General features: G+C 35.6%; 1 protein-coding gene across 3 annotated transcripts in view; it reads left to right on the top strand.

The window, feature by feature from the left end:
• The window catches only part of epb41l4a (erythrocyte membrane protein band 4.1 like 4A), a 130,407-nt gene that overhangs the window by 82,144 nt on the left and 22,623 nt on the right, over nt 1–25,640 (top strand). For all 3 annotated transcript variants that reach the window (XM_088629366.1, XM_088629365.1, XM_088629364.1), the window contains exons 8-13: nt 12,576–12,663; nt 12,878–12,966; nt 13,437–13,500; nt 17,545–17,636; nt 19,744–19,821; nt 24,243–24,364. In XM_088629366.1, the coding sequence (XP_088485492.1) occupies nt 12,576–12,663; nt 12,878–12,966; nt 13,437–13,500; nt 17,545–17,636; nt 19,744–19,821; nt 24,243–24,364 (533 nt within the window). The remainder of the gene's footprint in view (nt 1–12,575; nt 12,664–12,877; nt 12,967–13,436; nt 13,501–17,544; nt 17,637–19,743; nt 19,822–24,242; nt 24,365–25,640) is intronic.

The following is a 25,640-nucleotide window of genomic DNA, read 5'->3' as shown; positions in this document are numbered from 1 at the left end:
GAGCGAAAACTGGTTCTTAGAATTGGAACAAAAACATTATTTGGAAGAGGCAAAACCTGCCTTAATTCTGTTTCACACTGTGCTTTAATGTTATTGAGTGAGCATATCTCGTTATGCTTCAGTATAATTGGTAAGCAACCTCACAAACACATTGAAAATTGAAAGTGCTTTGGTTGTGTTGTATCATTTTTTCTTTGTAAGTGCATCTGAGTGCTTGTTAAATGTTACATATTTCTAAAATTCAACATGAAAAAAGTAAAAGCGGTATATAAAACCTATATATATATATCTTTAGAGTATATCTTTTTTTAATTAAAACTAGAAAAATCTTTAACACAGATACACTATGTAAACTAATGTAAAAATAAGGGAATTGTTCTGGCATGGTAAGGTTCTGGGCATAAGAAATAAGATTCTAAGATGATTAACTCAAACACCATTTGTAATTATTTACCCCTTTACGTTTTACAGTGCCTTGCGAAAGTATTCGGCCCCCTTGAACTTTTCAACCTTTTGCCACATTTCAGGCTTCAAACATAAAGATATAAATTTTTTATTTTATGTGAAGAATCACCAACAAGTGGGACACAATTGTGAAGTGGAACGAAATCTATTGGATTTTTGAAACTTTTTTAACTAATAAAAAAATGAAAAGTGGGGTGTGCAAAATTATTCGGCCCCTTTACTTTCAGTGCAGCAAACTCACTCCAGAAGTTCAGCGAGGATCTCTGAATGATCCAATGTTGTCCTAAATGACTGATGGTGATAAATAGAATCCACCTGTGTGTAATCAAGTCTCTGTATAAATGCACCTGCTCTGTGATAGTCTCAAGGTTCTGTTGAAAGCGCAGAGAGCATCATGAAGACCAAGGAACACACCAGGCAGGTCCGTAATACTGTTGTGGAGAAGTTTAAAGCCGGATTTGGATACAAAAAGATTTCCCAAGCTTCAAACATCCCAAGGAGCACTGTGCAAGCGATCATCTTGAAATGGAAGGAGTATCAGACCACTGCAAATCTACCAAGACCTGGCCGTCCCTCTAAACTTTCAGCTCAGACAAGGAGAAGACTGATCAGAGATGCAGCCAAGAGGCCCATGATCACTCTGGATGAACTGCAGAGAACTACAGCTGAGGTGGGAGAGTTTGTCCATAGGACAACAATCAGTCTTACACTGCACAAATCTGGCCTTTATGGAAGAGTGGCAAGAAGAAAGCCATTTCTCAAAGATATCCATAAAAAGTCTCGTCTAAAGTTTGCCACAAGCCACCTGGGAGACACCCCAAACATGTGGAAGGTGCTCTGGTCAGATGAAACCAAAATCGAACTTTTTGGCCACAATGCAAAACGATATGTTTGGCGTAAAAGCAACACAGCTCATCACCCTCAACACACCATCCCCACTGTCAAACATGGTGGTGGCAGCATCATGGTTTGGGCCTGCTTTTCTTCAGCAGGGACAGGGAAGATGGTTAAAATTGAGGGGAAGATGGATGCAGCCAAATACAGGACCATTCTGGATGAAAACCTGTTGGAGTCTGCAAAAGACCTGAAACTGGGACGGAGATTTATCTTCCAACAAGACAATGATCCCAAACATACAGCAAAATCTACAAAGGAATGGTTCACAAATAAACGTATCCAGGTGTTTGAATGGCCAAGTCAAAGTCCAGACCTGAATCCAATCGAGAATCTGTGGAAAGAGCTGAAAACTGCTGTTCACAAACGCTCTCCATCCAACCTCACTGAGCTCGAGCTGTTTTGCAAGGAAGAATGGGCAAGGATTTCAGTCTCTCGATGTGCAAAACTGATAGAGACATACCCCAAGCGACTTGCAGCTGTAATCTCAGCAAAAGGTGGCTCTACAAAGTATTAACGCAAGGGGGCCGAATAATTTTGCACGCCCCACTTTTCATTTTTTTATTAGTTAAAAAAGTTTCAAAAATCCAATAGATTTCGTTCCACTTCACAATTGTGTCCCACTTGTTGGTGATTCTTCACATAAAATAAAAAAATAATATCTTTATGTTTGAAGCCTGAAATGTGGCAAAAGGTTGAAAAGTTCAAGGGGGCCGAATACTTTCGCAAGGCACTGTACGTAACAACATGCTGTGGAACTGAAGTGAAAGCACAAAGAGTAAGGAGTCCAGCTAAGCGTTAACAATCCTGTCAAACTAAAAACAAAAAGACGTGTAGGTCTAACAATTTGGAAACTAGACCCAATAAATCACTGTCCAAATCTGTGAGTCACTATAGCTAGTAAAGCAGTATTAATCAATCAACATCCTACATTCTTTCTCTTCAGTAGTTTTACAGCAGTCTTTATGATTACAATTATGAATTATCTAACTGCCTGTTACACATTGTTGAAATGCAAATTGTAAATATTATGTTACCAAGCGTAACTGCTTAGCATCAGCTCAGTGTAAAAGATCAAAGGCAAGCCTTTCAGTGTTGACTCCGGATACATCTACGTGACTACAACAATGTGCCAATCACATTCATCTCTGAATACAGAGCAACAGCTTATCTGACTCTATCTAATAATAAAAGCTCATGAGTCGTGTGCCATTGCTACATGCTCCATTTGCAATGCAACAGAACTCCTGTGTATTGTACAGGAGAAGTGAAGTGAAGAAAAAATAGTATTGAATCCATTAAAATGTTGCACTTTCCCCAATGGAGAATGGCATATCATATTTGGTAGTAGGACCTTTTTATTACATCACCTATTCCTTTTGTTTTGTGAGTCAAAGAGTCTGTGCCGCTTTTTTCTCTAATATACAGAAGGTTCCACATTGTTTCCTGATCTGCAAAATTAAGTTCCTCACTTCTGTAAGCCTGGATCAAATTATTATTTTTTGTAATATATTGGCCTCAGTTTATCTTCCTGCCTCACACAATACATAAGAATATTTGACAAAACTAGGTGCATTTGCATTAGTAATCTGGGATGCCTGAAGTAAACTGTTCTGATGCTCAATATCACAGAAGACATACTTTACAGTAATACGAGACACTATACAGTACCTAAAATAGCAAGAATGCCATAGCTATATCTGAGACGTAACTGCATATGCTAAACCGTAGCAGAAGCTGCTGTAGTTTACACCAGGACCTCTTCATTGTCTGCCTCTGATCAGTTGCAATAATTTCAGAAGTGGACCAGTCATTTTTCACAGTACAATGACATATTCCTCTTTATACCTAGTCACTCAATCTGATGCAGAGTTCAAGGGCTGATTAAAAACATCAATTTGCTGGTCTCAAACCCCAAAGCTGCAGGATGTAGTCATTAATAACTACCTTGCTGTTTGGTTGTTTTTTTATTTTTAAAAAATGCTGACAAACCTTCAGAGACAATTTTTGAGTTTCACTAACAGATGAGTTCTAGAAATGTTTAAATGCATTGATTTGTGCAAGGAATTGCTTTTTCTATGAGTGAAAAGAAAACGAAAACTGTAATACTACATGTTCAGGCTTCATGCATTAATACACAGCCTAGTTTTTAAACTGGATGTTGTTATTTAACATGCATTGTATGAATTGGCAGCTTACAACACTGCCAGGATAACAGATGCACACAGAAGACAATATTTCATTCAAACCACACAACACACATGAAATGATTGTGAAAGAAAAATATAAAATAGTTCCTTTTGCGGCTTCAGATGAACTCCCACTCTACATAGTTGAAATTAGTTAATGCATTCTTTTGGCTTGTGGAAATCTAAGTTTCAGCTTGGTGTTTACGTTAATCAATGATAGCTAATACATTGTACAAAGTTCTTGGGCTTGTTATGCTGGATGGAATTCTAGGAACGTAGAAATGTCTCAAACCCCCAAAGACTGCTGATTAAATAAAGTTAATAATTAAACAGTGAGAGAAGCAGGAGCTAGTTTGTATATTTGCTTTGTACAAAAGGGAATTCCATTGCCTGTTGTATAATGTCATGGGTATTAAAGTTATTTTTAAAATTTCAGATTTCTTGAAAATACAATATGGATACAAAACTGAAAATTGAAAACTGGCATTTCTGGTTGCTGAAGTTGCTACACTACAATTTTGTTGCAATGAAATGCAACATTTGCAAATACACCACTCACTTCTTTTATCACTGGTTTTGTTCCAGAACAAATCTGCGATATAATGAGGGTTACAATAAAAATAGAGGAAGCTAGAGGTTGGCTATAAAAAATACCCAGTGGTCATGTGCATTCATGTAATAACAAGTGTAAAATATATGTAGAAAGAAAGCATCTGGAAACTGATTAATAGGACAAAAATGCTGTAAAAATGCTAAACATTTACATGCACTATATTGCTTTATAGAATAGGGCAATCACTGTATCCTGGAAATGCATTGTAAAATAACTATATAATACAATACAGAGTATTACAGGAGTTGGCAGCTTTACTTTGGCAGTAAGATTCTGTTCAGAACCACAGGCTTTAAAGGTGAGAGTAGTCAGATAGAACTGAGTTCCCAGAGAAAGAGGCAGCAGCTACTCTGGCAACGGTAGGACTGTAGTGACCCCAGTGAAGGACATAAGTTTCCTCCAGTTAGTGCTGTACCTCCTGTAAATCACTCTGTAACTTGTTTAATGTCGAAAGATGAGTGGCTCAATGGGTGGATTGGAAGAGTCTGTCTGCACTGCCTTCTTTTTCCTGTGTTAGAAAAGGAGTCATCACTGTGATCACTGTGAGCCAATTGATAAAACACAACTGGGGTTTCCTAGATGGTGGCTAGATAGGTAGATACTTTATTGATCCCGTGAGGGAAATTGCAGAAATGGTAGGTATATGGTACTGTAGGTAATTTAATATCTGAGTCACATTGGTTCATCAAACAAGCTATAATTCTGGTTTCCATGGATTTAAGCATATGAGAGAGCACTGAGTGCTCCCCACCCCACTGGATGGGATGTCAGTCCTTAGGGTTACCCTCAACAATGTTGCTCTTCATTTATACAGCTGGGCTAAAGTACCTCATTTAAGGAACAACAGCAGTGTCAGGAGCTAGGACTTGAACCAACAAGTTATGAGTCCAGAGACTTACCTACCATGGTATTCTACCCCTAGGCTGTATATATAATAAAAAAACATGATTGTTTTAAATTAAAAAATGAAACTAACAATTGCAGACTGACACTTTCCTTTTAGATGTCAATATTAAGTTTGAAAAGGACTCAAGAGTACAAGACAGAGTTTTAAAAATGTATTTTGTGTTTTGTATCCAATTTTATAAGCAGTAGTGTATAACAGGTGTATCATTTAATCTTCATTTTTTAATATACATTTCCTTTACTTTCATCTTAAGTCATCTGAGTTTTTTCTTCTCTATTTACCCATCCTCTCAGTTTATTCACCCACTTCCAGATCACAAAGAAAAAAAACATTTATCCTGCAAGTCAACCTTTCTTCTACACACAACTTTTTTGTACATTTTCTGTTTTATAAACATGCACCTGACCTGTAATAAAAGAGCAAGAGGCCCAGTATTGAGCCCTGAGGAACACCAGACTTAACGAGACCAATTTCAGACCTATACCCATTAAGAGAGACTAAGTGACAGTGATCAGTGAGGTAAGACTTGAACCATTTGAGAGCAGTGTCAGAAAATCCAAACACAGTCTCAAGACGAGAATAAGATATCATGGTCAACAGTGTCAAAAGCTGCGCTGAGATTAAGAAGAATGAGTATAGAAAGAGAACCAGAATCAGAAGCTATTAAAAAATCGTTAGTGACTTTGATGAGGGCAGTTTCTGTGCTGTGAAGTTGACGGAAACCAGATTAGAGCGGTTCAAAAAGGTTATTTGCCATGAGGTGGTTATGTAACTGAAATGTGACAGCACGTTCTAGAATTTTTGCAAGAAAGGGTAAGTTGAAGATGGGTTGCAAATTGTTTAGATTGTCCAGAGCCATGTTTTTGGCATGGAGGTAATGGCAGCAGTTTTGAGGACTGCTGGTACAATTCCAATGCTCTCGGATTCAATTATAATATTGAGGACATATTGAGGCAGAGAGAAGACAAACAGGACTGAAATAAAGTGGTGGGAATGAGATCTAAAATAGATGTGGTTGAGCATGTGTTTAAAAAGCATGTGTATAAAATAGATAAGGTTGTGCATGTGTTTAAAAAAGTAACACTGATGTTGTGGATTATACAGATTAAAGCACTTTATTGTGAAGTGTTTATTCTGGACCTCCCTCCCCCCACAAAACAAAACATCCATTAGTGTAGACTAGTAAAAAAAATTACCAAAACAAATCCATTAATTGGCATCTGCGAAAATTAACCCTGGTGTGGGTGTGTGAACATCTGTGTTTGTCTGTGTGTTCTGTGATGGACTGGCATCCCGCCCAGGGTGTATCCTGCTTTGCACCCATTGCTTGCTGGGATAGGCTTCAGTAATGCATTCTACTGCTAAATTTCTTTCATGTTTCTTATTTTATACTCCATGGACACATCAAACTTACTGAGGCTACAATATACAGTAGTTCAGGTGGTTTCCTATTCACCCCTAAAGAGCAGAATGTTATTGTACATGCTCATTGGATTTTACTTAAAGAAACACCTTGAGATTTGAAAAAGATATCCCTGGAGTTTTATAGAATTAAATTAATAATTTATGTCAAAATAAATATGACTTTGCACTGTGCAATGTTATTACAATTACAGTATAACATTTTTATCTAATCCACATCTCATATTTTATGTAATGTTTTTTATCTATTTACTATGGTTAGAAATATATATAGAAGGCACTTTACCTGCATTATACAGTATAAACAGATCCAGTTTTTGGAGTATAAACATTTTGAGAGGTAAAACTCTCTAATGGAAAACAAATTTTGTCTAAAGAAATGCACCTGAGCAACATTTGCAGTATGTTTTCTGTGTGTGTACGGTTTGTAAGGAAACTCTGTTATGCTTAAACTCTTATGTGTTTTTTTTTTTGGGGGGGAGGGTTGTATAAATGACAAGTAAGAAGTACTCATACATTTTAGGAATGCTTCCTTTAATTTTAAAAAGATGGGGTTGTCATATCTCAATATGTATAGGCTGTAGAATTTAGACATTTCACCAGGATCCCAGATTCAGGATACATTTTTTTTTTTGCTTTCAGCCCCTATCAGAATCATCAAGCCATAGGGCACCCAAACCAATATTTATTATATAATTATTAATTTTGAATATATGACCATATTAACTGAGGAAATTACATGAAGTTAAAATGTTAGAATCAATCTTAGAATTGAACTTTTATCAATTGACCTTAAAGCCTATGCAGAGGCTACCCTCAGTTTAAAACTTACGGTAACCTATACCTGTATTAAGTGTTAGTATTTCAGATACACATCAGTGAAACCTTCAGATATGGGTTTTGGTGTTCACTGGGCATTAGCTGTATACACACTAATCCCATTAGAAACACTTGTTAGGTCTTGTGACTACATGTATATGGTCTAATAAAGTTAAATTATTTACATTTCCAAAAATGTATTTAAAACACAAGCTGAACTTAAAAAATTGAAAATTTGCAAGTTCAGAATCCAACCTTTATTTTAAAGCATGTTTCATGATACATAGTGGTCATTTTGAAAGGAAAGACACAAATAAGCTTAGTTTGTTGTTTTGTCTGGAAACCAGATATATTTGTTTTACCATATATTTTACCATTTATAACCATAACAAAGAAGCAATTATTAATTATTAATATTTTCCACATGAACAAAAATTTAATGTGAACCCACTTAAGGGCTTTTTTTGCCTCACACAATGATTTTATAAAAGCATGTACAAATTAGCTTCCCACATTGTGTTAAATAATTCTGATCTGTTATTTGTTATTAATTATTAATTGTTTTAGAATTGCAATAAAATTCCATACAACAGCATGTTGATGATAGTATGTTAAACATTAGTACAATATCTTTCTGATATTTAATTGATATAGTTTATTTTGAATTGCATATAAACTATTTGTAACACTTTATATAAATAAGCAGTTTACTTTTCTTGTGGAAGAGAAATGTACTGTAGCATAACTGGAACTAGAACTGTGTAACGATATGTTTTTAATTTTTCTAGTTTGGGAGTGCAGTTTATATTGATGTTATATTAATCTATTTCTTTAAATTGAATGTATGAACTTTATGACTACAGTATGCACTTATGTGACTGTATGTGAATAAATACATTTGTTATTAAACAATTTGTTTTGTTTGTTAGGGAAGGAAGAAAGGGTCTCAAATTGTTCATGTAATGTTTTTTACTTTTAAATTTCAAATTAATTTATCTAAGTTTTAGTATACCTATTGCTTTGTCTAAATTAAAGTAAATTTTTAACTTTTAGTAATATTTGTCATAATAAAAACTGAGACTTTTTTGAAATACCAGCAGAAGTAGTCTTTGTAATGTCTTTCATAAGTGAATTAAATTACTTTAAGTAGTAAAATAACTAATTTCTATTTAAGCATTATGATATTTTTTTGGTAAAATATAATTTTGGTTAATAAGTTTTTTTCAGTTAAAGACCTTTGTATTTTGATAAGAAAGTGTCATCATTAAGGTTTATATTTCTGATAGCATTAACTAATTGTAACTTGTTTTGTTTCATTCTCCTTTTGTTGGGGGATAGCACACTCACATTCATGGTGATAGTGGTGGGATGATAAGTCTCCTGCAAACTAAATAGACATCCCACATGATTCATGAAGAGCACAGACATTTATTAATCAAACAATTTTTTAGTATAATGGCACCAAACCGTTCTGGTCCCCCTTCCTCTGGCCCAGCAAAACCAGAGGAAGTGAAGAATAAAAATTAGTTTTACCCACATGTGTGTGAAGAAATTACATGCATTGGTCACGCCATACCATGGGACAGACATGTGGGTGAAACAAAAATCCAGGCTTGAATTGCCAAAAAAATGTTATTGGCCAAGCTGGTACAATGATATCAATAAATTGTGATATCCAGAGTGCCAGCTCACAGACAATAGATAAGATCACTTTATTACCCACAGACAATTTCTTGCTCTCCATGAGACACATGGGTCAGAGCATAGGGTCAGCCCTTTATACGACACCCCTGGATCAGTAGGGGTTAAGGGCCTTTCTCAGTGGCCCAACAGAGTAGGATTCCTCTGCTGGCTGCAGGATGTGAACCAGCAACCTACCAGCCACAGGCACAGAGCCTTAACCACAGAGCCACCACTCTACCAATATCAAGCAAGGTGACAGGGCACTGCTAATTCCTCTGCTGGTCATTGATGGGCTGTTCACTTGTATGGTGATGGTCATCGTTGGACCATTGGAGGACAGGAAAAGAAACCATTATATTCTGGTAATGTGCCATTATGTGGCCCAGTATGCCAAAACCTTCCCCTTAAAAAAATGAAAACCCGCCAAATTATTAACACGCTTATCCAGCTGTTTTCACGGGTTGGAATACAGGAATACCATGTGAAATTCTAACAGACCAGGGAACTAATTTTACTTTGAAATTGCTAGGACAAGTATGTACCTTGTTAGGAATTCAAGAGTAAAAGACATCTCCTTACCAACTGGAGACTGACAACCTCGTCAAGCGGTTTAATCAGACCCTGAAAAACATGCTTCAAAATCTGTCTGAAATGGAACCTGATTGGGACATACTAAATATTTGTATACAGAGAAGGACCTCGGGCATCTACAGGGTTTTCCCCATTTGAACTGCTCTATGGCCATGCTGTGCTTAGAGCCCTGTCAGTCTTAAAAGAGGAGAAAAAACAGCCTAAGCAGCTGCTTAACATCCTGAGCTGTTTTAAAATGAGGAATACGCTTGAGGAACCTAAGGAATTTACATTAGAAAACATGTCTTCCACTCACAAAAGACATGGTACAATCGTGTGTCTAAGCAGAGCACTTTTACACCTAAACAAAAAGTCTTGCTACTATTGCAGACTTCATGACAGACAGGAAATATACACCAAACTTTCCATATTTATTTACAAAAAGAGTGAGAACCAAAACAACAACCAAAATCAGGAAGAATGTCACGGATGTCCAAAGGGACTAACCGTGGAGAGCAGGACAGCGGAAAAAGACCCATATGCGTACGAGCGAAAATGGGAAAAAGGCCCGGGCTCGTTAGTGCAAAGAGTTCAGGAGTGCCGTATAGAAACCTATGCCCTCAGGTAGCGGACGTGGGGCGACCTGGTGCTAGGTGGGTCTCAGGACATCCGAACATCAATGCTGAGCGAGGGCAGAGTGCAAGACCCGGAGATATATAGCCCAAGGGAAAGAGAGGGACCGGAAGGGCAGCAGGCAGGAAACTAGGGACAGGACAGAGTAGGAGCGCCCTCTAGCTGCAGAGGGCGTGACAAAGAAGAATCTTTCGAGCATTATTTCCCAGGAGTGACATCCCAGGGTTCCTCTGCCCTGTCGATAGATCACCTCAGTAAGGATCAACATCAACCCTTCTGCTCTGTTCAGAGACTGCTGCTGGAAGGACGGCAACACCATATTGAGCCAACGGAAATGTGGTCAAAATGCAACATAGAGAGTTCCAGCATGTGCGTGTACAAGAAACAAGAATCAAGAAGTAGAGAATATGTCAAAACTGTACATAGTGGAGCCATCCACGAATGAATTGTGTAGCTCCGTTCTTCTGGTCCCAAAGAAAGACGGGTTTAAGATTCTGCTTGGACTTATTAAATATCCAAGTTCTACACTTACCCAGTGCCCCGGATGAATGAAATCCTGGCCAGGTTAAGCCACCTATATCAGCACACCAGGCCTCTGTAAAAGATACTGGTAGGTGCCACTAACTGCCCAGTCCAAGCCCATGACTGCTTTCAGAACACCTGGAGGTCTATTTCAATTTAAAGTCGTGCCCTTCAGACTACACAGGGCCGTGGCAGTTTTCCAGTGATTAGGGGGCTAAAGAATACTCAGGAGCGTATATTGATGATGTTGTCATCTACAGTACCTCCTGGGGTAAACATCTGCAGAACTTGAAGGACGTCTTTCAACAGATCCACAAATCAGGACTGACAGTTAATGCAGATAAAACCTGTTTAGCACAGAATGAGGTGGTGCACCCAGGGTATGTTGCCGGCAATTGGATGGTGAAGCCCCAAGTCTACAAGATCAAGGCCTTGCTCGACAGATCACAAAAAAGCAGATATGCACCTCGTGGGTTGGTACAGTGCCACAGGTTCATTCCCAGGTTGGCTGTCAAACCCTGAGTGCTCACAGATCTGACCAAAAAAAAAAGCCACTATCAAAGTACACTAGATCAAAGAGTGTGAGCAAGCATTTACTGATTTAAAAGTGATGTTGTGTGAAGAACCTGTGTTGCAGTTCCAGACCTTGACTTACTTTTCACAGCCCAGATTGACACTTCGGGTTTAAGGTGCCATTTTACTGCATGGAGAGGGAGAGAATAGGAGGCCAATATTATATATCAGTAGGAAACTCTTACCACATGAAAGCGGGTATTCGATTGTGGAGCTTTGATTAAAGTGCGCTCTGAACACTTTGAAGTTTTACTTGTTAGAGAAGGAATTTCTTGTAGAGACAGACCACGGAGCTATCAAATGGTTACACCGTATGAGAGATAACACTCATGTGTCATGATGGTACTTGTCTCTGCACCCTTTTAATTTAGGAGTCCAGTATAGGGCAGGAAAGAAAACCAGTTAAAAGACTTTCTTGATTCCCTACCTGTGAGAAAATAAGGGGGGATGTGTGTGATGAATTGACACTAGTCCCTGAAAGTTCACATAAAAGTACTTAACAAATAAGGAGCGCTAACCCTATGGTCTAATGCCCCAGTATAGTGATGGGGACACTATACTGTAAAAAAAGGCACTGTCCTTCAGATGAGACGCAAAACTAAGGTCTTGACTCTCCGTGATCATGAAAAATCCCAGAGCATTTCTTGAAAACAGTGTGAATGTTAATCCTGTTTTCCTGGCCAAATTTCCCATTGGCCTTTACCAATCGTGGCCTCCTAATAATCCCCATCTATTAACTGGATGTATTACTCTGTTTTCCTCCTCACCGATAGCTGATGTGGGGTGAGCATACTGGCACATTTTGGCAGAAGTTGCATCATCCAAGTTGGTGCTACTCATTGGTGGTGATAGAGGGATGCTCTATTACCTGTAAACAGCTTTAAGCATACAGAAAACTATATACATTATAAGTGTAAGGATTAAGTTTAAAGAAAACCAGACATAAATTACTGTAACTGTGGATTGAGTTGTCTTTGTGGCATATGTGCTATCATTTTTCTGATAAAACCTGGAGATCATTTTTTCTATAACCAAAGTGTCTACCCAAAATTGATTTTTTTTCCATTATTATTTATAGATCTCATGAAAGGTTCTTTTGGTTTGTTGAAAATATCACTTTTTTAACTTTTCATTAAATCTTATAAATTCTAAGTTTCATATACAGTAAATTGTAATTTGCCATTACCAACATTTTCTTTTTAATCCCTGTGTTAGAATGAAAGAATTCTAAAATTCAAAAATTTTTCTGATTAACAAACTAATCTTATAACACATTTTTTTCCAGGGGTCAAGTTCCCTCAGAAGCTGAAATGCATTACTTAAGAACTGCCAAATCCCTGGATATGTATGGAGTGGACCTTCACCCTGTGTTTGTAAGTGTTGTTGTTGCTTGGATAGTTACAATGTGATTTCAGTATAAGCCGGTATAAGAGTAGATGTTTTTTTTAGTAACACATACAGTACCTCTGCATGACAGTCCTAAATGAATATTTAGCCACAGGAATGATACTACTGTTTGTGTTAGTTTGTAATTTATGTTTATGCACAATATAACTGCTTAATCCATGCTTAATATTTGCATTCCAGGGAGAAAACCAATCTGAATATTTTCTGGGGTTAACGCCTGTTGGTGTTGTTGTTTACAAGAACAAAACTCAAGTTGGGAAGTATTTCTGGTGGGTATTATTGTACCATAGCAGATTGTACACTGGTGGTATAGTCTGACTTCTCTGTATGCTGGCTACAAAGAACAATCTCAGACTTAATGGAGGATTGGTTATGACCTTATAATAACCTTTCTGTACTGATAGCTTCAGTAGGGGGAACATAAAGTCCAATGTACTGTTCTGAGTTTGTAACAGTTTATATACAGCACATAAATGCAAGGTTCATAAATAATCCTAAGTATAAGGTTCATCCTACCATAAAACTCTTGGAGTCTTAGGGGTTCAAAGGGTACTACCTGATGTCATTTGTTATGACATTTTCAATATCAATGTTATTTCATCTTTTATGTCATCTGTTAGGCCATTTGTCATGTGAGGAAAACATGCAAGAAAGCATTTCATTGTACTTGGGTACTTATTCCAACAAACATGAACTTGAACTGACACCTGTATGTTTTCTTATTGTTTATTTATTACAGGCCTAGGATTACGAAAGTACATTTTAAAGAAACACAGTTTGAACTCCGTGTACTGGGAAAGGATGTAAGTTTTTATATCATTTTTAGATTGTCAAGCTAAAATGTTTCATTATTATTATTCATAAATTTCAAATAGCATATTCCAGCTCAGTTTTCTCTTCTTCAAAAATGATTCAATAAAAATCCATTCTTATTTTTTCTGTGAGATGTAGAACATAGAGATTAAAAAAGTAAAAGTACAGAGATCTCAGAGTTTTACAATTCCAAAAATAAAAATAAAGCCAAAGAAAGGAGTTTCTGTTATCTCTCTCCTAGTTTAAATTATTTGATGTAATGAGTTTGCTATTTTGGGTTTTTGGAGAAAATTAGATAGATACTTTATTGATCCCGTGAGGGAAATTGCAGTGCAACAGCAGCTTAACACAGACAACACAGCCACAGTGTAACAAATTATATAATAATAGTACAATACATACAATACAATACAAGAGTTACTCACAGTCCGGACACACAAAGAACAGACTAGAACAGAACAGTACACAGAAAAATCGTATCACACATATGAATATAAATATAGATGTAAATATAGATATAGATATAAATATAGATGTAAATGTATTGCACAGGTCCCTGGCATATATTGCACAAAAAACGGTTGTAAACGGGAAAAGAAAAAGAAAGAGAACAGATGTAGCAGTAGATGTGTAGATGCGTTCAGTCCAGAAACAGGTCACTGTCAATGCCTCAATGCCTCTGCCCAGACGCAAGGTGGATGCGTTGTACAGTCTTATGGCAGAAGGCAAGAATGACCTCCTGTAGCGCTCTCTGTCGCACCGTGGATGAATCAGAAAATTACCCTTGAATTATTTATTTTTGTTAATTTTGTCAATTACTTCTATGGCATCCTGAGCATTACTCATTCATGCTTGTATTCCCAACTGTCATTAATAAAGAAGCCTCGTTAAAGCAGTAAGAATAAGTATTACCATCATTTTCTTCATTGAAAACAAAACATTTTCCTCTGAGGCCTGGTATATGAATTTGTAGCAGCTGCACAAACCCCCAAGACCAGTTGTCTAATAGTATAATGTATTTTCAAAGTATTAACCCCGCTCATATTTATACTAATATTAATGTATGGTTGCTAAACTAGCGCTAAGGAGCATTGCTTGCATAATCTGCTACATTTCCTGTTCAAGAGGTTATGCAAGCATTTGGCTTGAAAACAATGTTTGTTTCTAATGACAGAAAAAGTTCTTTGTGTCAGGTTTTTGTAAGTACTTGCATGTCAAACCTCTAGAAATTCCTCACAGAATGAGTTTATTCTTTTGTAACTTCTGTGATGATTATTATTTTCTTCCTTTTGCTAGATCAGTAGCCTGTAATTTGTATGCTTCAAAGGCACATTTCACAAAGCATTGAATATTGATGAAATCTGCCAAGTTTAAATTCAGTTTCAAATGTTTTCAAGTGTTCAGTTAATGCCACCATTCTGGTTAAAGCAGGATTTGCATTTTTTGTCCCAAGTTTTTAATAGATTATCTGTCACAGTGTACCTGCTTATTATGGATTTGATCCAGTGCCATAACACAGCTCTTTCAGCTTGCCCTAAATCCTTGTGAATAACAGCTAACTTTGGAGTCCAAGACCTAGAACTAAAACTTTGCTTTGAGCACATCAGATCTGTCTGATCTGATAATCCTGTAGAAACCAACACTGCCATGAGCAGCAAGACACAGCCATGTGCTACATTAATTAATTAATCCTGTTATAGCTCAGTGTAATCTCATCAAACAATTGTGTAATTGTGTATTAATTATAATATTGTGCATTTAGCAAAGAAGGAAGAAAATAACATCATTCCAGTATTTTCAGTTAAAATTTCCTTATATATTTATATTCAGATATGTTTTGAAAATAAAACTTGCTGATCAGTTTGTTTTTCAGTTTAGATACAGGAATACAAATGAATTAAACTGATGATTTTTTATTTAAATCTTCATGTTGTACTTCTTTCTTAGTTATCATAATGTAAAATGTTTTCTAAAGATATTAGAAATTGAAGAGTTTAAACATCTTTATACTCATATATATGCAACTGAAAATATAAAAATATAAATACCTGTAATAAAGCAATTTATATATTATTTTTAATCTTTTTGCTTTCTTTAAGAACATATTTTTACAGCACTGGAATTATATCATTCGTAAATTAACAGGTTTTAAAGGCTTGATCATGAGCTTTCTATTTACCTTTTCAATTATTATTTATAATAATATTTTATTTATATTTAATAAAGATTGAGGATTTTAATATTTTAATTTAAATTATTGAATCTGATTTTTAATAAAAAATATTTAATTTTCAGTGGCTTTCTGAAATTGGCTTTCCGAGCAAGTTGATTCTTAAAATAAATCAACCTTGATTTTTCTCAGTGTTTTGCTGCTTTATTGGTAAACTCTGCAGTGTTAGGGTTAGTATAAAGCTTTGTAAACCACAACAGGTTTACTGTGTGCTCCTGAGATGCAGTATTATTGAACTAAGCTGTAAGGTCTAGTGGAAAATTTACAGTATACAAGGTACTGTAGATAGAAGGCACAGAATTGTGCATGCTTTGTTGTTATTATGGCAAAACCAAAAGCTTAAAGTTTAATATTTTTGAAGTATTATTTCTAGCATAAACATGCAGAACACATATCTGTAGGAAGAGCACTCAGTTATTCAGTTTTTTTTATTTTTGGTGCATATTCAAAAATTAATAGCAAGTCTTTAAGCATTCCACCTCCAGATCAGTAAACCAGTGCATTTTTCATTGCAAAAAAAGAGAATGTCTCCTCAACTTCATCTCCAGGCAGAGCACTGAAAAATTGAATAAGATTTTTTTGTAATATATATATATTAAGGGCTGTAGCAGAAATGACTGATTCAGGCATACTGTGGGGTGGGAAGGATGTTGCTTAGCAAGGAACTGTGTGTCATTTAATTTTAGAAGCTGTCAATATAAAGTCCAGAATTTGTATTGTGTTTCTCTTGGCTGTAGTAGAATTTGATGTTCCAATATTCCAGATGTTCCAGAATTAAATATTCCAATATAAAAGATGTTTTACATTTTTCATCCCAAAAGTATTAATTTTCCAAAGAAATATAATTCTTATGTTTGTTTTATTTTAATAACGTCTTATGTTTTTACACTGTGATTTGTGATTTAAGCATTGTACAACAGTCAACACAGCCTACCTTCATTATAAAAATACTTGCATGCGTTCACCAAGTTCATTCTTTTAGCAGAGTTTTATGACTTTCTCTTGAAAATGTATTTTTATTCACATCTGTTTTTAAAATTACTAAACTTTATTGGCTACAGGATAGCCTTTCTGCATTAGTGACATAAACAACTGTTGGGATAACAAAGTAACGAATTCTTGAGGACAGTTTATTTTAGTTGTAACTTATAAACCATGTATTTCAACTTCATCACTGAAAAAACAGCTTGTTTAGGATCGGTAAATAACTGATACATGTGTAATACATGCCTTATTAAGGAAACTTGAAGGTAATGTATTAGTTATTTCTTATTGAATACTTGCAATGAGTAGATAGGCTATTTATAGATTTTGTCCTTTATTTATAAAATGCTAGTATGACAGTCATAAACAATGACAGCCATAGCTTACAGGCTGCTCCTAAAATGGACAAGTATCAAATTCAATTTATTACATGAAAGTAAGCTAAGCTAGTAAGACACATATTACTACGTTATTACTGAAACACAGTACTAGTAAATGTCTCATAGATGCCTTTTACTATAATAGAAAAGGTGTAGGTAAGTTATTTATTAGACATTTCAAACACCAAAAACATTTCTTTTTATGAAGATTTGTTTCATGACTTGACCAGTTATGCACATACTCCATAAAGTGAGAGAAAAGCAATCACCAGTGTTTGGAATATATAGAAAGATAGATATATTCAGACCTTTTATGTGTGATAGCTACTATAGCTGTAATTTAAAATATGGAGAAAGTATGATGCCCATTCTTTCACATTAACCGGATAGCTCTCACTCTTTTCTTTCCACGTTAAAAACCTTTAACTATTTTTTTCCAGTGCAACGAGACATCTTTCTTTTTTGAAGCACCCAATAAAATGGCTTGTAAACACCTCTGGAAGTGCTGTGTAGAATACCACACATTTTTTAGGTAAGAGCAGAAGAGAAACGTGCAAGTTACTCTGTGTAATGAATCCCAACTGTTTAAATAAAAGACTGGTGGGGGTTTTGAGCTTGAAGTTTGTTTTGGTTTTTTTTTAAAGTATGATGGCTATTATTTTTCAGGTTGAATGCTGTTGTACACAAGAATGCTAACTGCACTGCCATTTCTCATTTTTAAAATTGCTGATCCAGATACTTAAGGTTTAAAGCCATGTGTGAATTCACAGGTTTGCAGAACAGCTGTTAAAAAATATGGTCTCAACATGTTGAAGCCAAGGACATACTGTATACTCCAGCTTGGCATAGCTGTGTTACCAGCTCAGTGCATCATTGTGATAACTGACAAGTAAACTTAGAGAATGTGTTTAGTGTCCCAGGAAAAAGTGATATGCAAATAATAATAACCTTGAGATCTGATTTTTAAAATTTCTTACTGCATTCTTTGTTTAAAACACCATTGGTTAATCCTTGAAGCAATTCCATTACATGGAAAAACATTTTGAATATTCTAAATAAACTGCTGTATGTACAACACAATGATACATTCTGTTTGATTTATCTTCTCTGACTTTGCTCCTCCAGAATGTTTTCTAAAGAAAGAGCATTCCCACTACCTGAGCCATGTGAGAAAATCTAAGTTGAGTGCTGCAGATGCACTTAAATAAAGTGCTTCTGGGAGGCTTTATTATATGACTTTATTATGCTTATTTCAGACTGTAGTGCTTTAAAATTAAGCTTAATTAATTAAGTCATAAAAGCACTTGCAAGTATTTTTAGATACTGGAATATTATTTTTCATGTTTAAAAAAGAGTTAGGGATATTCTTTCTGAGCGTTTTGTGTATGTCAATCTTTAACCATATAGAAGCAAGTTCTTTCCTCTGGCTGATGTGTGTGATTACATTAAATGCTGGATAAGCTTGTTATGTCTATGTAAAAGACAATGAATTACCATCATTTATCACCTATATCTAAACTTTATTATATTCTCTGACTTTCCCTGTTAATTACCCTGTGTCACACCTCTTGTAATCGCAACTCATTTTAATTCTCAATGTTTGGTAGTTAATAGCCACCAATATTAAATTCAGTTTGCTGTGAATTTGCCCATTTGTATCTCAAAAGTAGATTTGCTATGATTTTCAAATCAGCTTTAAGAGAGCTAATTAACCCTGTCTTGGTAGTAAGTTAAGTGTTTACTTACTGTCTGTACCTTGATGCAGTTGAGTGACACATTAGAGTTAGGACTTTTACATCAACTAGATCAGATAACTTATCCCTTAGTATTACTGTCACTTTCTTCTTTCCTCTGTAGCAAACCTCAGGGTGGTGTACCATAACAGTGTCTTTAAATAGGCAGATTTTCAGAAAGATGACATACAAATGCAGCCATTAAGTGGGAAAAAAATATCCTTTATAAAGTTTTATTTAAAAGGTGTTCTGCTTTATTTATACTGTGAGGAATACAATATTTAAAACACAAAATGAAACTTAAGCTCCTTTTTGAGCTTCAAGCTAGACTTCATCCTGTATATCTCTCCTGTACTGTAAGTACAGCAAGAAGGCTAAGCTGCTTACCAGCTTCAAAACAGACTCTCCAATCCAAAAATTCACACTTAACTTGAAAAAAGCTCACTAAGTCACTAAGTCCCCAGTTCCACAATATAAATTAACTTTACATTGAAAAATATAATGTGTATTTCTGACATTTTCATTTTGTGAGGGTTTTTCTTATATATGTATCAGCATATAAATATTTAACTTATTGATTTAACCACAGTAGTAAACTCTTAAGTAGTTCATCATGTGATGACTATGGTGTGACAAGTTTATATATTTTAGTTTTAAAAAATCAGTTTGTAAATGCAGATATTGCAGTGTAAAACTTTGAGTCTAAAATGCAATACATTTTAGTGGCCATGGTAATAATATATAATGTTGACTTTCCTCAATTTTCCACAAAATTATATCAAGAAATAGCAATTTTTGAAACATTAACAAATAATATATTCCCTTAACTTTCATTGCAATACTATATTTTTGCCTCTTTTGTACTTGATTGCATATTATCATCTATTTATTATTGTGCACCATTAGAATGCCAGAAAATGATTCCAGCTCCTTGACAAGAAAACTGACCAAGTTTGGCTCCCTCGGGTCAAAACATCGCTACAGGTAAACAGTTCTTTCACTGATGGAAATGTATAGAAGGTTTATGTTTTTGGCAATAGATACTGTAGCTTACAAGGAAAGCATGTCTGTTGAAACTTTGAAAGTGTTTTAGAAATTCAGAAATTTGAAAAGTGTTTCCTTCAGCTTGTAATACAAATCTGATTTTAGCTAATTAAACCTTATACTGCATTTCCTTTTAGCTTGTAATCAAGCAGGTTCTGTTGGTGCATTCAACATTTTTGTGATCTCATCATCTTCTTAGTCATCCCAGAAAGAATCTGTTAATCTCAGAGCAGAAAATAAATCTTTAAGAAGAATACACTTTACGAAAATTAAACATTTTTAAGTGCGTTACAATTTCTTGCTTCTCTTGCTTCATATCTTTCTCTTTTAGTTAAACTGAATGGTAGAGGTTTAGGTGGCACAGTGGTTAGCATTGCAGTGAATTGGATTCAATTCCAGACCTGGGGTGCTAAACTCCATGTGGACTTTGTATGTTCTTTCTATGTTTGCGTGAGTTTCTTTCGGGTGCTCCTACAGGCCAAAGATATACTGGTAGGTTAATTAGCTTCTGGGAAATTGACCCTGGTGTAAGTGTGTGTGTGTCATTATCTGTGTGCCCTGCGATGGACTACCATCCCGTCCAGGGTGTACCCCACCTTGTGCCTGTTCCTTGCCTAGATAGGCTCCCTCTCTCTCATGACCCTGAATTCCCGTGATGGGGTGGTTAGGAACTGGATGGATGGCTAGTTTTTTCAAAAGTCCTCATTTTTGTACTGTCTTAACATTTATATTCTTACTATTAATTTTATTTTTTGCTGATTAACCATGGGCTGAGAGTGTTTTTTTTTCTAGAATAAAGAACAGATCAAACATAGAATTATTTTTTAGAAAAAAAAACAAACCCGAATCAGCAATTCAGCTCACTGCTACAACCCTCATATCGGCACAGGATGAAACATGCAACATCAGACTTTACTTTTATATCTTTTACACTTTTTATATCTGTGACCCCACAGAGCACACACCAGAGCTAAGGCCCTGAAAGGAGTACTAAAAGAAGCTCAGATGAATCACTGTTTACAGTTTTTACAGAATTCAGATTCTAGGTTTTTCACTAGGATGAAAAGAATACTGGTACTGTAGGTCTCGATTTACACGGCAGATGTGTTCCTGAAATTCGTTGCTTAAATTAAAAACACTTAAATTACTAAATAATTTCTCCTAAGAAAGTATGCAAACGGGGATTTGTTCAGTTAAAACTTAATGGTTTATCAATGTTATGTAAATTTTGTAGGGAAGAGTTGTAAGTTGTCAGTGGGTAGTGATTGGTGTGGAAAATCTGGAAGAAGTGGTGCACCTGAAGTGTTCAGATGTCTTCAGTCGCTTTTCTCACAGTGAGCTTTTTAAATGCCATTTATTTTAAAATCTTGTAAGTAATATACATGTATTTTTTTTCCTTATTTGTGTTTTTAGCTATTTATGAATTGCAGACTTTTGTTTTTGATTGCTTTTATTTTTAATTCTAGACCAAAAATTAGAACGTACAAAGAAGATGAAGCAATCTTTGCTTCCAGTACATGTTGAGACAGAACCCTACTAAAACCTCTCAAATTAAAATTTTATTTACAAATTCTTTGCATTGAATTTCATGAAAGATTTTTCACACAGTATTTTTTATTCTCATTAATGATTGACTTGTGTATTGACAACCTTTGTTTTATAATTTGTGTTCCTGATTTTCATTTAACCCTCCCTATTACATCCACAGACACATCATCTTTCTTTGCGTCCTTGCCTTGCCCCTTTGATTCATATTTCTGCACTCTCCTTCAGTCCCTCTCATACAAGGCTACAGCAAATATGTGTGATTTTTCACTGTGGAATTCAGTGGGACTAAACTCTGCTTGTTATTTTAGTTCATAAGTTCATACACAAGTGCAGCTCCCCACTGTAACCTTATCCTTTCTTATATTTTATAGAATATTGCATTGGGTTCTTTCTGTATTTATTTTCTGTATTTGAATCTCTTTGAGTTTCTTTTACCATGTAAGACACACCATGAAACATGCAATACAAATGAAGCATCATCATTTACATGCAGTATGTACAGTATATTGTACATGCATATTAAAGTACACATAGAATTCATATTAACGTATTTCATTCCTTACTGTTGTGTGGCAGATCAGTGAAATACTATCCTACTTAAAATTGTGTATCTTCTTATCCTGAATTCTTATCTTAGCTGTCTAAAGATATAGCCCAGATTCTAGCCTTGTTTCTTACGTTTTCATCAGAGCTTTCAAAAAGATTCCCATATACTTTATGTCATGAATTTCACCAATTTCACCTTTCGAGTTTTCATCTTTAAAAAAATACAGTTTAAGTACGTGTCTGCCAGCAAGCTACAATTTTGATCATCAGGGTATTGAGATGGAATAGCAAGGGTTAATACAGCAAACATGATAAAACAAGAAGTACCAACTCAATCAGTCATTTGAATACTTGTGCCTTAAATAGAGGTTATTTATGTTCACTAGGACAGCATATCTCAATCAGTTGTGAAGGTCCTGATTGGAATAACAATAACATCACTTTATTAGCCCAGTACAATTTCTTGCATTAGGAATTAATCTTTTCACATACCCCAGCCTGCTCTCCATAAGACATAGACAGGGAGAGAAGCCTGAGATCAGAGCACAGGGTCAGCCATTGTACAGCACCCCTGGAGTAGTTGGTTAAGGGCCTTGCTCAGGGGCCCACTAGAGTAGGATTCCTTTGCCAGCTGCAGGATTTGAACTGCAACCTTCTAGCCACATGCACAGATCCTTAGCCACAGAGCCACCACAGACCGGCAGACACAGAGATACTCAAGCAGCAGGACTGAGAACCACAGCACTAGGATATGTGTAAACTAGAGACTGATGGAGAGTGACTCAGGGAGCATAGCTAATCCAGTAGTCATGCTAAAGTCAAGCTAAGCTATTTGGATCTAGGCATGAGAGTCCTTTTATTTGAGTGAAGTAAGGCTATTCGGACTGAGACATGAGAAGAATGGCACAATTTGGGGTTAAAGGAGTACTTGTGGTCTGTCAATGTTACTTGTTCTTCCTGTCAAGAGGTTCACTAGAGACATCCTCCTTTGTTCTTTTTAGTGACAGTGTTTCCACCTGCCTGTCACAGCTCCTTTGCTGCCCTTCTCTGCCCATCTGTCAAATGGCTTTCGAAAGCATCTCTAATAGGCATTTAAAAGAAGTGCTGAATCCTTCACAAAATGATCCTGAGATGACATCCTGCCCCCAAGCTCTGGAACTCTTTGCCCAAGGATATTAGAGAGTCACCTTCTCTAAACTCCTTCAAATCTAGACTCAAAACCTTCTTCTTCAAAAAAGCCTTTACTTAACTGGTTCCATTCTTCACCCCTCTGCTCTTCTTAATACCACCTTCCACGGTCTCCTCTATTGTTATTGTTGTATTGTTGTAATTATAATTGTGTCCTATCTTGTGAAATCTTCTTAATTATTGTTGTAGTCTTCTTATTTATTGTTATTGTCATCCTGTAAAGCGCTTTGAGAAGCCACCTTTAAAGGCGCTATATAAAATAAAGTTTATTATTATTATTATTATTATTATTATTATTATTATTATTATTATTATTATTATCCTTATACCTTAACAATAATTCTCTCCTTCACAGCTTGTCAGTTTGTTTTTTCACATCTTTCTGAAATATCTAACATGTTAGATAAAGCGAGCACATTGAATGGGTCTGTATATTGTAGCGTTTACAGGTTCTTCTCAGAACAAAGGACCAGTGGAGACGCGATTTAGGGTGGTAATTTAACAACAAGCTATACACTTATAAGACTACACAGGACACTAGAACTACTATGACATTATTTACACAGGTAGGGTCAGCCGCTGGTCATCGTGCTGACCCTCAGACTCTTCCCGGCTACAACTCCCAGCCTGCCCAGCGGTACTATGAGGCGCTTCCCCCTCACCACCAGGCGAGGGCGTTACAATATTTTGACATTAGCATCTTGTCAAATTGATCAGATGAGGACATCATGGAAGTCCCCTGCTTCTTAAAACCATGATGATTTAAACACAGGGGAGCAAAACTGGAACTTTATAGTACAAGACCTAAAAAATATAGTGAAAGAAGTTGTTAAAAGAATCGTTTAGCTCATTTTAGCTGAGACTTAACAGTACATTTATTAAATAAAATTATTAAGTTATTATTTTTCAAACCGACATAAATTAAAGAATAATTCCTGCAGTTTATTATACAGTATATTTTATCAGCTTTTTGTGTTTTTAAAGCTGGTGTGTTATCAAACCTTTTAAGTGATTTTGAAATTTTGGGGTACAAAAAGTCATTTAAAGATTCTCATGTTTTCTCACTTCATTTTGTTCAGTGGGAAGACTGCTCTGCAAATGACTAAAGATCAGTCTATTCAGTTGCCCCGGCCAGACCTACATGTACCCAGAACTCGCAGCAAGACATATCCAAAAAGAACAGCTCAGTCTCAACAAGCAGGTGAGCAAGATTTTGTATATGAGACTGAAACCTTGTTGTCATTGTTGTAACATTTAATTAAATGAAAGTGCTGAAAAGAACATTTGTTTTTCTTTGCTATGTGGAACAATAAGCAACTTTGAACCTTGATCTAGAAGAGAGCAGCACAAAAAGTACTGTATATTGTTATATTGTTATATTTGGCAGGTTTGGCTCTATCTCACACTGTTTCAAGGTCATACAGGGTGTACAGAGACCTGTTTCCTGCTGATATACTTCACGACAAAAGAAGAAACAATAAGCAAACCTTTACATTGCTATCTTTGGTAAAAATGGTCCAAAATTATTAGTGACTAAGTTGTTTAATGTTAACAAAAAACATAGAAGTGCCTTTTTAAATGATAAAAACTAAAATTGGTGTATATCCTACACTCTGTTTTTTGTTAAGGTTTTAAGAATTAAGAGTTTAAGTTTAATGGATATGTGAAAATTTTAAATAATAATGCCAATTTTCAGTAAATTATACATATTTTGTTATTAAGGAATAGTGCTTATTATATTTTGATTTTATGTTGATAAAGTTATTAACAGTTGGTGAAATTAAGACTGTCTTGCATGTATTTGACATTGTGTTATTTAATATTTTTCAGCAGCTTATTTGGTAAATGGGTATACAGTATATAACCAATGCACAAACCTCACCAAATGTGTCTGTTAGTTTAAAAGTAAAAGGAATGACGTTTCTGGGAGCCAGAGTTGTAGCTGTAAATATAACTTTTTAGCTTGGGGAGCTACACTTTACAGGTTGTAAAAAAAATGTAAAAATGGCCTTTTAGACCTAACAGATGACTATCTGAATTCTTAATTACACCTGAATAGAACTGCTGTTGTTGACCTTGGTGAAACTGCATGGTGATCTTGCTTCTCCTATAAAAAGGCCCTGAAGTGTAGCACAGAATACAAATGTGTTGGCAGCACATGGCCTTCTGTATCATTCCAAAGGTGACTTTGGTATGATTGATCCCTTTTGCACTTTTGAAACCCAGATATATTTTCAGGACAAGGTCCTGTGTAATTCTGTCCCTTCCCAGTGTGGAAGAGGACATTCCTCTTGTATGATTTTTAGATTTTGTCTATTTGTGTCTCTGACAATATCTTCCCTGCTATTTTGCTATATTTTGACAAACTTTGGAAAACATGTTGTTTGTGGGGGTAAAAATGCACAAGATAATTAAAACACATTACAAAACAAGTTGGGTCAAGAACTGTACTGTCTAGATAAATATTGAATAGGTGA

The sequence above is a fragment of the Lepisosteus platostomus genome, chromosome 4 (genome assembly GCF_059453375.1).
Source record: "Lepisosteus platostomus isolate fLepPlt1 chromosome 4, fLepPlt1.hap1, whole genome shotgun sequence".
Classification (NCBI taxonomy): domain Eukaryota; kingdom Metazoa; phylum Chordata; class Actinopteri; order Semionotiformes; family Lepisosteidae; genus Lepisosteus; species Lepisosteus platostomus.
Note: the sequence above shows the minus strand (reverse complement) of the source record. Positions and strands in the feature narration are given on the sequence as shown.